Consider the following 13,697-nt stretch of genomic DNA (forward strand, 5'->3'; position numbering starts at 1 on the left):
AAAGTTCTTTCCAGGACACCTGGGTGGCTCCGTAGGTTAAGCACCTGCCTTCAGCTCAGGTCATGATCCCGGGGTCCTGAGATGGAGCCTCTGGTCTGATTTCCCGCTCAGTAGGGAGCCTTTCTCCCTCTGCCTCTCCCTCCTGTTCATGCTTTCTCTCAAACAAATGAATAAAATCTTAAAAAAAAAAAAAAAGTTCCCTTTCCTTTTGGATAACTATTACCTAATGTGCTCTCTCACACATCAAAGGAGACTAGAGTATCAGGTTGAGCCACATTATAAGAGCTGAAAATGAGGCAATCACTCACAGTGGACAAAAAGACTATAAGACAGAACCTCTTACACACACCTGGGCAAGGAGACAGCAATCATATATCCTAAATAGCTTTGGGTGTTTAGCAAGGTGTACTGTGACGGTATCAATGCTTCACGACCTTCCATAGCTTATTAATTTGAACTTTAAAAGCAAAAACTAGTTTTGACATATGGACAGAAACAGAATGAGAAAGGAGATACAGGGGGAAGTTACAGAATTCAATAGTAAAAACCAACATCCATGTGTTCATTTACCTTCTTATTTAGCCAGTGCCAGAGCTTGAGGACAGGGGGTAAGGTAAGAAAGGGAAGATAAGAACAGTGGAATATCATTAGAGAATGCAATAATAGTATGAAAAGAAAAGAAAGTCACCGAGAGTATGAGGAGGAAAATAATCCTAGACCAAAAAAAAAAAAAAAAAAAAACCTAGAAAAATAACTGTACTGCATTAACAAAGTTTTAAAATTAAGTGAATATAGTATTCGTTTAAGATACACAATGATTGAAATAACTACAAGCTTTGTTGGTAATTCAACAATTAAAAAAATATATATAAAATAACCTGAATGCTTGTCAGCTTAGTTATATCAAACTCCAGAAGTTGAAATAATAATTAAGATCCTTTCACATATCATGCACCAAAAAAAATTTTAGTTCCTAAATAAATTAACTCATGTTCATATACTATGTGCTTATTGAACTTTGTAGCTTTACAGTATTGGTTATTTCAAATTTTTTAAACAGTAAAATACTTCAGTGCTCATTTGGAACACCAGGTGTTCACTGACAAATCTAAGATTCTGCTAAAATTTGGTGTATTTCCTTCCATCTCAATTTTTTGGCAGACTTCTACCTTATGTAACATCCTTTCTTTCACATATATGTTACCTCATTTAAATATCTCACAATATTTAGCACTGTAATAACTAATGCTAGTGGACAAATGAGGTAAAAATCACTAACCATAGAATTTAAGGCATTACTAGTGATATAAAAAGCACAATTTCATCAGAGAAACTGTAAATGCTCTCTGCAGTGTCTTTACTAAAAGTACATTCAATGCATGTTTAAAACTATACTTTTAAACCATCTCTCGTAGAGGAATATTTTCAAAAACACTAGTCTGATCAATCAAAATTTAACGGAAACATGAAAAATAGATTTACTCTCCAAAGCAGCAGCTCATATATATCATTATACTAGACAGAACAATTATAAGTGAGTTCACAGCATCAATTATAATTAGACAAATATTCAGTTTGTAATAGCCATTTATTCTGATATATTTATCAGAATATTTTTATATTATTTTTTTATTATTATAGCCAAAAAAGCTAGTTTTATTCATTTTACTATCCTTAAGAAGGACAAATTGGCATACAAATCTAAATAAAAAATGAAAAATTTTTAGTCCATTAAAAAAAAAAAACAAAAACTCTACTCCATAACAAATACTTCCGATACCCCTGGAACTTCAACTGACACGTCTATAGAGTTGGTCTTAAGTGAAGTTTTCCAAACACAAGTACACGGGATTCTGCAAACAAGATTCAGCGTGCATCCCCTCTGACAGTGGTAAGGCTGTCAGAAGTTAACTGAAATAAGAGTTGCTCTATTTAAACAGTCTGAAGGACTCTATCTGCTCTGGTAAGACAAAGCTTTACCCTACCACCAGGAAGATGTGATAAATATGTTAAAATCTGTGAGAAGTCTTAGACTCTTTCTTATTTAAAAACTTGAAAAAGGTAAGAATACAAACAGGCAAATCACAAAATAAAATATAATATAAATACCCAATAAGCAATCTCATTTTAATTTTTTTTTATTTCAATTTAAAACAACTCTGAGATACTTTTTATGAAACTGCAAAGGACTTTTTGTTACATTATGCTATCTAGCATTGGCAAGAGCTCAGGAAATGGGCATTGTCCCCTCTTGCACTGATGAGAACTAAAATATTGAAAGGCAATATGTAAAACATATCCCCCTGCTTCTCTGTTGCCCCAGGAGATTTTATGATGGGTTTAAAAGATTTATTTCCTTCCACCTCTCGTGAACCCCAGTTATCCTTGTCACCCCTCTCTACGCTGGTTTCACCTACCAATATTTCTTATCCTGAAGTCGTGGATAGGCCAGCTCAGGGAAGCAGTTACTAGGCTCTGTGAGGAAGTCCGGCTCATACAGCACAGCACCCACGAGGACCTTGATTCAGCCTGCCTCCCCAGCCTCCGTCTACATATATCCCAGTCACGACTGCTTCCTTGGTGCTAAGAAGTCATGCTGCGGCAGTCTCCATCTCTGCACTGCTCCATCACCTGTCCTTCTTGCCCTGTCAACTTCTAAGAAACTCCTACTTGTACTTCAAAGTTTGCTGTGGCATCACCTCTTCTGCAAAACCTCCCTTCTCCCACTGCCTCACCTGCCGTAAGTCCTTTCTTGCTCCGTACTACCACTGTATCCCGTACCTTCTTTCATCCACAAATTAAAACCATGGCTAACACTTATACAGAGCTTACTATATACCAGGCTCTGACCTAGAAATTGTACAGATATGAACTCACTTAATCTGCAGAGCCATTCTACAAGAGGCATGCTATTATATTTATTGTATTGATAAGGAAACCAAGGCACAGAAAAGTTAAGAAACTCATCCAAGGTCACAGAGCTAGTAAGTAGTGGAACTGGGATCTGAAACCAGTTTGGAATCAGGGTCCATGCTTTCAAACACAGCCTCTAAATTTTAATGGATTGCTGTCTCTCCACTAACCAGAGCTTCTACATCCAGTTTCCTGTGACTCAGTGGATTTTCCACATTATCTGACATGTGGAAATCACTCCAGAAACACTGCACTGAGGCAGCATTACCTGGTGATATAATTTTAGGCAGGTAATTTCCCCTCTAGATTTCAATTTGGTTTTTATACAATGAGGGAGTTTAACAAGGTGTCCCATAACATCCTTTTCTCCTATTTTTAAGAGGGAAAACTACTTACACAATACTAAGCTAAACTAAATCTATCTTATCCTTATATAAGCCATAATTCTAAATTTTAAATCTCATCACAGATTTAGACATTAAATGTATTGTCAACAATCACAGTGTGAACAACAAATACCATGAAATGGGGGAAAAAAAATATATATATATGCTCCATTAAAACAGCCCATGTTCTTAAAACACAATACCTTGCTATCAACTTTTAACAAGAATTTTCCAAGCCCAACAACTGGCCAGGGTGCAAGAGCCTCCTGCCGCTCCCTGAGGAAGTGCTCTACAGCCTGCCACCACACGAGGCAGCGCTTCTCCAGGAAGTCCACAACTCCAAAGTGAATAACAAGCTTTTTGAGGATCCAGACTAGAAGGAATACATATAAAACCAAAACACAGATTACAAAGTCAGAACATGAAAAGGTCCTTTAATATCATGTGACTTTTCTAAAACAGTGAAGCTAATATACCACCCGTATCCTACCTTAGTTGTGAAATCCGAATCCCTGAAGGAGCCAGGGATTATTTCACAGCCCATATAAATATAAGACACCCTGGTCATGAAGGTTTCAGGGACTGCTATCTTGGACTCTCACACCTCACCCTTCTGGGATAAAGAATACTAATCCCTGACATGTCCTTGGCTATTATAGCTGCTCTCGCCAAATGTTATTCTCTTCCTTGGATGTTTAACAATGTTAGTGACCAGAAAAGTATCAGGTATTCCATTGGCATCATGCTTTTATACCACCGGTATTCCTGTTTCTCTACTTGATGCTGCTCTGTACATCTGAATCTCTCAGCAGGCTTCAATAGAGAAGCAGAGTAAGTACAAGCAGGGTTGTCACAAATGGTCCCTGAGGCTACACAAGGGACAACTTCTGCAGAGACCACTCACAGAGCACAATATGATGGTACCCTCCACACCGGACAGCGAGGTGGCCCTGTACGCAGCGGGTAAGCCTCCTATTAAAGGCCAACTAAGAAGCTGTGGGGGACAGAAGGAAGTGCTACTTATCTGTGGGGAGCCTTGAAGTCTGCACCCTGGATAATGGATCCCAGCTACTAATATTTCCCTAACTCCAGGGATTTCTGTGTCTTTAACCCTGGCCATGCAATCTAATGGTTCACAGTTTACTCTTTTGAACCATGAACTCAGTGTTACATACCAATTCAATAATTACACCATTAGCATTTTTAAATCTCTACAGAAGTCCTAGGAAAGCTCCTATGGTCTCTAGAATGAGCCCAGGGTAATTACAGGCTGCAGAAAATGTTCTGGGGCCACTTGTTCAAAGACCGCTCTCCCAATGCCATGCCAAAATGTTATGGCCTGAAGGTTAAGAAATGACTAGAATAAATGTTAACTCCTGCTAACAAATTTTAAAGAGAAGGAGGTTCCGACAGTACATGACACAATTTGGCAGCATAAAATAAATCATCTGGCAAAACCAAGAAAGTATGGAACAATCCAGAAGAGCAATTTAAATTGTTTTTACTAAGCATTTCTATAAATTCCTTAATAGAAAGCATGGCTATGGGATGTACTCTGGTGACTTGTGTAATTACAACTGTAACTTGCTCCAACTGCCAAAGAGAAGTTCTGTTTGAGAACTTGCATCTGCAAGAAGCAGATGCAAACGTCAAACTTTTATATTCTATGTTACTCAAGGACAGGCACTATACAGTGTTTTGGTCATAACAAATCTTTAAAAAAACTTTTTTTTTTAGAGGTAACTATTTGGGCAGCCCCGGTGGCTGAGAGGTTTAGCGCCACCTTCAGCCAGGGGCGTGATCCTGGAGACCCAGGATCAAGTTCCACATCGGGCTCCCTGCATGGAGCCTGCTTCTCCCTCTGCCTGTGTCTCTGCCTCTTTCTCTCTCTGTGTGTCTCTCATCAATCAATAAATAAAATATTTTTTTAAAAAAATAAAAAAATAAAATAAAATAAAGGTAACTATTTCATTAACTGTCCAAGTTAATGAGAATAAGAAGTTTTAAAACTAATGATCTAAAAGATAAATGATCCAATGAGTTTAGATTTTTAAACCATGGTGGAAAACAGGCTTCAAAAAAATCAAACTATATTTATATCAATAGTGAAAAGCTTTGATAAAGGAGAAAGGACTAATCAAATTTAGGAGGTATCTGCAGGGCAGATACCCCGAGCATCACCTGAGGACTTAACAAATTTGGCAAAGGTTCTGACTAGAGTAAGAGGCTAAGCCCAAATAATCAGGAAAGTATGAAATAAAAGACTCTTCTACAAGGTACCTGAATTACTTACTTTTCCAGTCTTAGAAGACAGCTTTATATATATATACATTTGTTTTATCTTACAAGAGATTATTATCTCAAATATTAAAATCCCAAAGTTAACAATAAATTAATAAAATAAAATAAAATCCAAAAGTTAAAGAAAAAAAAAAAGTCTTCCAAGACCAGACCATAAGTGAACAATCACCTGCAATAGGCACTGGCAGCAACTGTACAATCCACAGGTTCAACCAGAGCTGGACTCCAATAATGGCCCACACGAGGGACACGAAGTAGATGTCACTGGTTTTCTTCTTCCTGACAAATGTTCCCATTTCAGGCCTTTGTCTGCCCAGGGTGGGTGAAGGGGAGGAAGGTGAAGGAGTTGAAGATAACGCTGGAGGGGGTTCTCCTCTGTCCATGGTCTCTAAAAAGGGGGGGAAAATCACCATCATATTAGTCCACATGAGAAGAAACAGTCCTAGGGAGCAACTCCCTAGGCTACTCTTTTAAGCCTTCCAAATGGACTCTGTTAGTATGATTACACTGAGTTAAAAAAGAAAAAAGATCTAGAGGCATGTTTGCGTATGCACTGAAAAATGTGTGGGGAATTACACTACTGACCGTATTTAAACTGAGGGAAATTAAGTTTGTTTGTGGATAGGGTTGGGTATGGTGAATTTTTTACTTTATATACTTTACACTGTTCAAGGTTTTATGACATCTATACATACATATATATAATTTAAACAAAAGACTATGACAATAGCTAAGAATTATAATTATTATAATTATAATGAAAACTCAAACTGTATAAATCAAAAATTTTTTTTTTAATTTTTATTTATGTATGATAGTCACAGAGAGAGAGAGAGAGAGAGAGGCAGAGACACAGGCAGAGGGAGAAGCAGGCTCCATGCACCGGGAGCCCGACGTGGGATTCGATGCCGGGTCTCCAGGATCGCACCCTGGGCCAAAGGCAGGTGCCAAACCGCTGTGCCACCCAGGGATCCTCCTATAAATCAAAATATTAACATACAAAATTTCTTTATCTAAAAATTTCTCCTCTTTTAATATAATTTTATTAGATGTATATGTATTTCCGATACAACATGGCTTTTCAGTGTCATTTTACCTAAAAATAGAGCCAACCACTCTTATAAGAACGAACCCAGGGCTTTGAAACAGGGCTTTCCCTTAGAATGAGAAATAAAACAATGACATATTGCTGGGGGTGAGAAATTTTCAAATAAAGGTCATACCAAATGACTTCACATAAGGTACTGTGTTGTAACAATGCAACTACCAGGTTACTTTTTACTATAGGGTTATATTATTTCTATTTCCTGGTTTACCAAAACATACCATATAACTCAGATATAACTCTTTTTTTTTTTTAGTCTTTATCTTTTTATTTTTTTAATTTAAACTCAATTTGCCAACATATAGTATAACACCCAGTCAGATATAACTCTTAAAGCAATATTATTCAGTATATACCATGAAGATGGAAATGACACTACAATTTGCATTTTGTCTTCCATAAAAAAAAACTAATGATAAATATATGTCACATTTCATAAGTCTTGAAAACAGAGGAAAGAAATAAGAGCCCCCATTACCCTAACTCTCTAAGTGTCCCATAGTTTTTATATAGTTTTACGCAGTTATATCATGTTCCACTTACCCTGTTGCACTTTCTTCCTTCAGTTGAATGCCACCTCCAGGAAAGCTAAGAGTGTGTCTGTCTTGTTCTTGCTCCACTAAGTACCTGACATATAGTGGGCACTCACTAAATACTGTTGAAAGACAGCCTTCCCTTGTTTGATAATGTTCATAAGCAACTACACAGTAGTCCTCTAAGTGCTGTATTATAATTATAAGTGTGTCTTCTAAGGTTAATATTAATCTGTGAGTAAACCGTTACTATTGATATAATAGCACCATGGTAAATCAGCCCAATCTCACCAGAACTAACATTCTACCCTGAGGTCTGGGCCGAAAGCCCAAGCTAGTTATAATGTGCTTCTGTTTGACTTTGCTCTTTGAGAATCTTTCTAATTTGGAAACTTCATGTTGGTGGGTGCGGCAGATACTGAGAAGAATAGTAAGTCCATAAACATCATACCCTCCTTCATTTTGAAAACATGATTCAATGTGCAAAAGAAAATACATTTTCCTACCACTTCAAATGCCTTTTTCTTAGCTGATCCCTCCTTTAAAGATTTTTCTAAAGGCAGTTCTTCAGAAATAGCTCACCAAAAATATTCCTTAACTGTGAAACCCCTGGCACTAATCGACCACTTGGCACAGAGATGGCCTTTTCCATTCCTAAACTCTGTGTGAGTCCAGAACTCTGTGTGACTTTAAAACTGATATAAATCTATCAGCTAGATCTTGGAGCATGGTACCCAGAACAACCAGACTGGTCCGTTTTATAGGAAGCAGTTAATGTATTAACAGCATGAGGCATGCAAGGCAAATTTTGAGAAAAAAGGCAAGAAATGCCAGAGAAATAGATGACTGAAAGACAGAAAACAAAAACCAAAAGAAAAAGTTGAATCAACAACAAAAGCCATGTGAAGGGCAGCCCGGGTGGCTCAGTGGTTTAGCGCCACCTTTAGCCCAGGGTGTGATCCTGGAGAGCCAGAATCGAGTCCCATGTCAGGGTCCCTGCATGGAGCCTGCTTCTCCCTCTGCCTGTGTCTGCCTTTCTCCCTCTCTCTGTCTCTCATGAGTAAATAAATAAAATCTTAAAAAAAAAAAAAAAAAAAAGCCATGTGAAGAGAGCAAAATAAAAAATGGAGAAGAATCGACTGCTACAAAATAAGGAAAGGATTAAGTGGGGGAAAAATATGGAAAATGTACACAGGGCACTAAAGGGGGCAAAAAAAAAAAGATACTATGAAAGGAAAGTGAGAAGGAATATGAAAAGAAAAATAAGGTTTTTTTTTTTTAAAGGGGGAGGGAAGATAAAGATTCAAGATAAAAAACATAAAGAGGGGATCCCTGGGTGGCGCAGTGGTTTAGCACCTGCCTTTGGACCAGGGCGCGATCCTGGAGACCAGGGCGCGATCCTGGAGACCCGGGATCGAATCCCACGTCAGGCTCCCGGCATGGAGCCTGCTTCTCCCTCTGCCTATGTCTCTGCCTCTCTCTCTCTCTCTGTGTGACTATCATAAAAAAAAAAAAAAAATTAAAAAAAAAAAAGGAAACATAAAGAGTTAAATAATTAAAACATGAAAAAAGTGATTATGTGAGAACAAAGATGAGAGGAGGAAAAAGTGTAAAAAGAGAAATCAGAGGAAAATGAAGGACCAGTAGATAGTATTCTGTGATGCTCATGGCCTTAAGTTTATCCTTTACATGAATTTCATTTTCCAGAATGATTCTGAAAACATTCCTTCATAAGGTAAGTCACCTGCAGGTTCAGTGGAGGGCTGGTCCTCAGAGCTCGATTCATATCCTGTGATAGAGATGGCCAAGGTTGCTAGGGTAGAAGCTGCCATGGAAATAACCTGCCCTGGTAACTCTGCTCCTGTAAAACAAGCATGGGTTTTTAAAACTTTTTAAAGCAAAGGTGGAAAATAACTACTACAAACTGAAACACAGCCCTAAGATTTCTAAAGCAGTATAACAAAATGTTTATTAACTGACCCACTGGACCAGAGGTTCAACACCAAGGGAGAATCCTTAGGAATTAACAGGAAAATATGTGAAAAATTTGGTTCCTGGACTCTGTGTATCAGTTTCACGTAGGGACTTCACACTCTTGTATGCAGCTGAGAGTAGTTATATAAAAGTAGAGTCCGCTTTTTTTCTTTACTTTTTAACTTAACAAATTAATTTGAATGCACATCTCTGTTGAAAAACATTACCACACCAAGTCTGCAAGTTTCCTGAATGCAGATGGTCTTACTCTACTTGGTATTACTAGCTCCTAGTATGGTATAAAACAGCCAACACTTGGTGCTCTCGATAAGAACATTCCATGAATGAATAGGCAAACATATGGGTACTATGCAAAAATCATATAGTTCTATAAAGTACATAATTCAGCACAGGCAAAACCCACCACTGAAAATCTAAAACATATTGTTACTCCATTTCATTCCTATATGTTCCCATGTTAAGTTCCTAAAACGTAGTACACCAAGCTTAATCATTTGCAGTAAACTGAAATAAAACATTTACTGACCAATGAGGTCTGTCTGTGACAGTCAGTCTTTAATCTGCAAACAACACACACTAGCTCACACAATACCAGGTGTTCCCTCCTCCAAGAGACTGTAAAGCTAGACTATACTCCTTAGACTCTCTTGCAGCTAAGGTCCTATGTATAAGGCAGTTTCTACCAAGAAGAAACAATTGTGTAAGACCTAGAAGACCAAAGTGGGACTCACTGCAATTTAGACACTCTCATGTCAAACACTCATGAAGGCATATGGTTTTTCTACAGGAACTTAGCAGAAGTTCTAAAAGTTCTGCTATCTGATCCCTAACTTTGTGGCACTTCTCAAATAGTCCTTTGGTGTCACTGAGCACCTTTCCTAGTTGCATTGCTTCTGCCTGTGTCAGATCCAAGCTTAACTGTCTAGTCTTTCCAAAAATTCTATATGTAAAAATTCTACATGCTAACCAGTATCTCTATTTAGACTAGCTAGTGTGGATTCTACTGTCCACAACTAAGAACACTAACACTCACCAAATCATATACCCACCCTCACAGAGATGGGACCTTACTTTTGGCAGGCAAATATACAATGTAACAGCATAGAATTCAGCCAAACCAATGAAAAGAGTCTTGATCATTCAGAAAGCCAATGAATTTCAGCTCCAAATGAATTCCACCTACTTAGCAAATCCAGGACTGGTCATCTCGTAGAGACAAGAAGGCCAGGCCCTGAAATGGGCTAAGATATCTAGGAACACACCTAACCAAAGAGGTAAAGGATATGTACTATGAAAACTACAGGACACTTATGAAATAAATTGAGGAAGACACAAAGATATGGGAAAACATTCCATGCTCATGGATTGGAAGAACAAATATTGTTAAAAAGTCTATGCTACCCAGAGCAATCCACACATGCAATGCAATCCCTATCAAAATACCATCAACATTTTTCAAAGAGTTGGAATGAACAATTCTAAAATTTGTATGGAACCAGAAAAGACCCCAAATAGCCAAAAGAATGCTGAAAAATAAAACCAGAGCCCGAGGCATCATAATTCTGGACTTCAAGCTCTATTACAAAGCTGTAATCACCAAGACAATGTGGTACTGGCACAGAGATCAATGAAACAGAATATAGAACCCAGAAATGAACCCTCAACTCTATGGTCAACTAATCTTTGACAAAGCAGGAAAGAACATCCATTGGAAAAAAAACAAATGGTGTTGGGAAAATTGGACAGCTACATGCAGAAGATTGTAACTGGACCATTTTCTCACATCATACACAAAAATAGACTCAAAATGGATTTAAGACCTAAATGTGAGACAGAAATCCATCAAAATCCTAGAGGAGAAAAAAAGCAGCAAACTTTGTGACCTTGGCCACAGCAACTTCTTACTAGCCATGTTTCCAAAGGCAAGCGACACAAAGGCAAAATGAACTATTAGGACTTCATCAAGCTAAAAAGCTTTTGCACAGCAAAGGAAACAGGTAACAAAACCAAAAGACAACCAACAGAATGGGAGAAGGTATCTGCAAATGACATATCAGATAAAGGGTTAGTATCCAAAATCTATAAGAAATCTATAAATCTATAAAGAACTTATCAAACTCAACACCCAACAAACAAGTAATCCAATCAAGAAATGGGAAGAAGACATGAACAGACATTTCTCTAAAAACGACATATACGTGGCCAACAGACACATGAGAAAATACTCCACATCACTTGGCATCAAAAGTTACAAATCAAAACCACAGTGAGATAGTACCTTACAACAGTCAGAATGGCTAATATTAACAAATTAGTAAACATCAGATGTTGGCAAGGATACGGAGAAAGGGGAATGCAGCCACTCGGCAAAACAGTTCCGAGGTTCCCCAAAAAGTTGAAAACAGAGTTACCCTATGACCTAGCAATTGCACTACTGGGTATTTATCCTAAAGATACAAATGGAATGATCCAGAGGGGCACCTGTACCCCAATGTTCATAGCAGCAATGTCGACAATAGCAAAACTATGGAAAGAGCCAGATGTCCATCAACAGATGAATGGATAAAGAAGATGTGGTATATATAAAATGCACTACTACTCAGCTATCAAAAAAATGAATTCTTGCCATCTGCAACGACATGGATGGAACTAGAGGGTATTATGTTAAATGAAATGAGTCAATCAGAGAAAGACAATTATCATATGATCTTACTCATATGTGGAATTTAAGAAACAAAACAGAAGATCATTGGGGAACAGAGGACAAAATAAAACAAGACATAATCAGAGAGGGAGACAAACCATAAGAGACTCTTAATCATAGGAAACAAACTGAAGGTTGCTGGAAGGGAGGGGGTGGTGGGAGATGGGGTAAGGTGGGAGATGGGGTAACTGGGTGATGGATATTAAGGAGGGCACCTGATGTAATGAGCACTGGGTGTTATGTAAGACTGATGAATCACTGAACTCCACCTCTGAAACCAATAAAAAGAAAATGCAATAAAAAAAAAAGGAAAGAAAAGAAAGCTGATATACAAAGGATGAGAAGAAATTAATCAAAAGAATGTAAAGAACAATATTTTGGGCAAAAAGGAAGTGAGCAGGAAGGCTGTAAGTGAAGACACTGGCATGTTAAAGACAGTGTAAGAAGGTCAGTGTGTCTGGAACACAGCTAGCAGGAAACTGGTATCGAATAAACCAGGCTAGACGATGATGCAAATTACGAAAGACCACAGTAAGTAGTAAGTACTTTAGGCTTTATTCTAAAAGGAGTAGGAAAGTAGTGAAGAATTTTAAACAGGGTAATAATATTTTTACTGAAATGTTACTGAGATAATTATAGCTTTACATGCAGTTGTAAGAAATGACAGAGCACGATCTTGTCTACCCTTTACGCAGTTTCCCCCAGTGATAATGTCCTGTCACTGGGGCACAATATCGTGATCAGGATATCAACATGACACAAGATACAGGGCAGTCTCATCACTGCAAGGATCTCTTGTGTTGCCCCTTCATGACCACACCCACCCACCTCCCTGCCCCAGTCTGTGAATAAATGAACAGTTATGAGATATAAAAAGATCATTCTTGCTGTTTGGTCAAGAGTAGACTGGAAGGGACCAAGAATGGGTACAGGGAAAGAAGTTAAACTAATACTACAGGCAAGGCATGATGACAGTGTAGTCTACCGCAGCTAACAGGGGAGAAGTTCGAAAAGTGACTGCATTTAATAGACAGGGGGTAGTCAAATATACCAGACTGGATGACGAACCCATAAAGGAAATGAAAGAGATGAAGGGTCAAAGGTAAACCCCAAGTTTCCAGATTATGGTTATAGAGATAACCGCAGGGGAATAACATGTCGACAATCATGTTTTTTTTTTATTTTTTTTAAACATTTTTTTATTTATTTATGATAGTCATACAGAGAGAGAGAGAGGCAGAGACACAACAGGCAGAGGGAGAAGCAGGCTCCATGCACCGGGAGCCTGACGTGGGATTCGATCCCGGGTCTTCAGGATCGCGCCCTGGGCCAAAGGCAGGCGCCAAACCGCTGCGCCACCCAGGGATCCCCATGTCGACAATCATGGAGGGGAAACAGAGGAAGATTTGGACATATTAAAGTGCTTTTTCAGACTTCCAGACAGAATTTTCAAAAACAAACTGATTACGCCAGAGAGAAGACAGGACTTTCTGTGCACCCAAGAGAGGTTTCTTAGGCTCTGCTCCATAGCAAAGAATGGGAATACCTGATGACTAATGGCCTGGGACAGCAGAACAGAAAGAGAAAAACACTTCCAGTCAGAATCCAAACAAAGTGTTCTCTCTTACATAAGATCAAAGACTAGTCAAGGGTCCTAACTTACTAAACCCACCTCTTCACAAGTAATTTAGTCAAGGAGTGATTCATCTTTGAGAGATCCTGAAAAATAAGTTCCTTGAATTAAGCTGCTCTGAAGTAAC

The 13,697-nt window shown here is 38.3% G+C and overlaps 1 protein-coding gene across 6 annotated transcripts in view; it reads right to left on the minus strand.

The window, feature by feature from the left end:
- Positions 1 to 13,697, minus strand: part of TMEM245 (transmembrane protein 245) — a 102,514-nt gene that overhangs the window by 66,331 nt on the left and 22,486 nt on the right. For 5 of the 6 annotated variants that reach the window (XM_072842255.1, XM_072842254.1, XM_072842258.1 and 2 more), the window contains exons 4-6: positions 8,983 to 9,099; positions 5,770 to 5,988; positions 3,503 to 3,672 (exon numbers count right to left, since the gene is read on the minus strand). In XM_072842255.1, coding sequence (XP_072698356.1) covers positions 3,503 to 3,672; positions 5,770 to 5,988; positions 8,983 to 9,099 — 506 coding nt within the window. Of the gene's footprint in view, positions 1 to 570; positions 595 to 3,502; positions 3,673 to 5,769; positions 5,989 to 8,982; positions 9,100 to 13,697 lie in introns of all 6 variants that reach the window. The other variant, XM_072842253.1, reaches the window with a different exon arrangement.

This window comes from Canis lupus, chromosome 10 (assembly GCF_048164855.1).
Source record: "Canis lupus baileyi chromosome 10, mCanLup2.hap1, whole genome shotgun sequence".
Classification (NCBI taxonomy): Eukaryota; Metazoa; Chordata; class Mammalia; order Carnivora; family Canidae; genus Canis; species Canis lupus.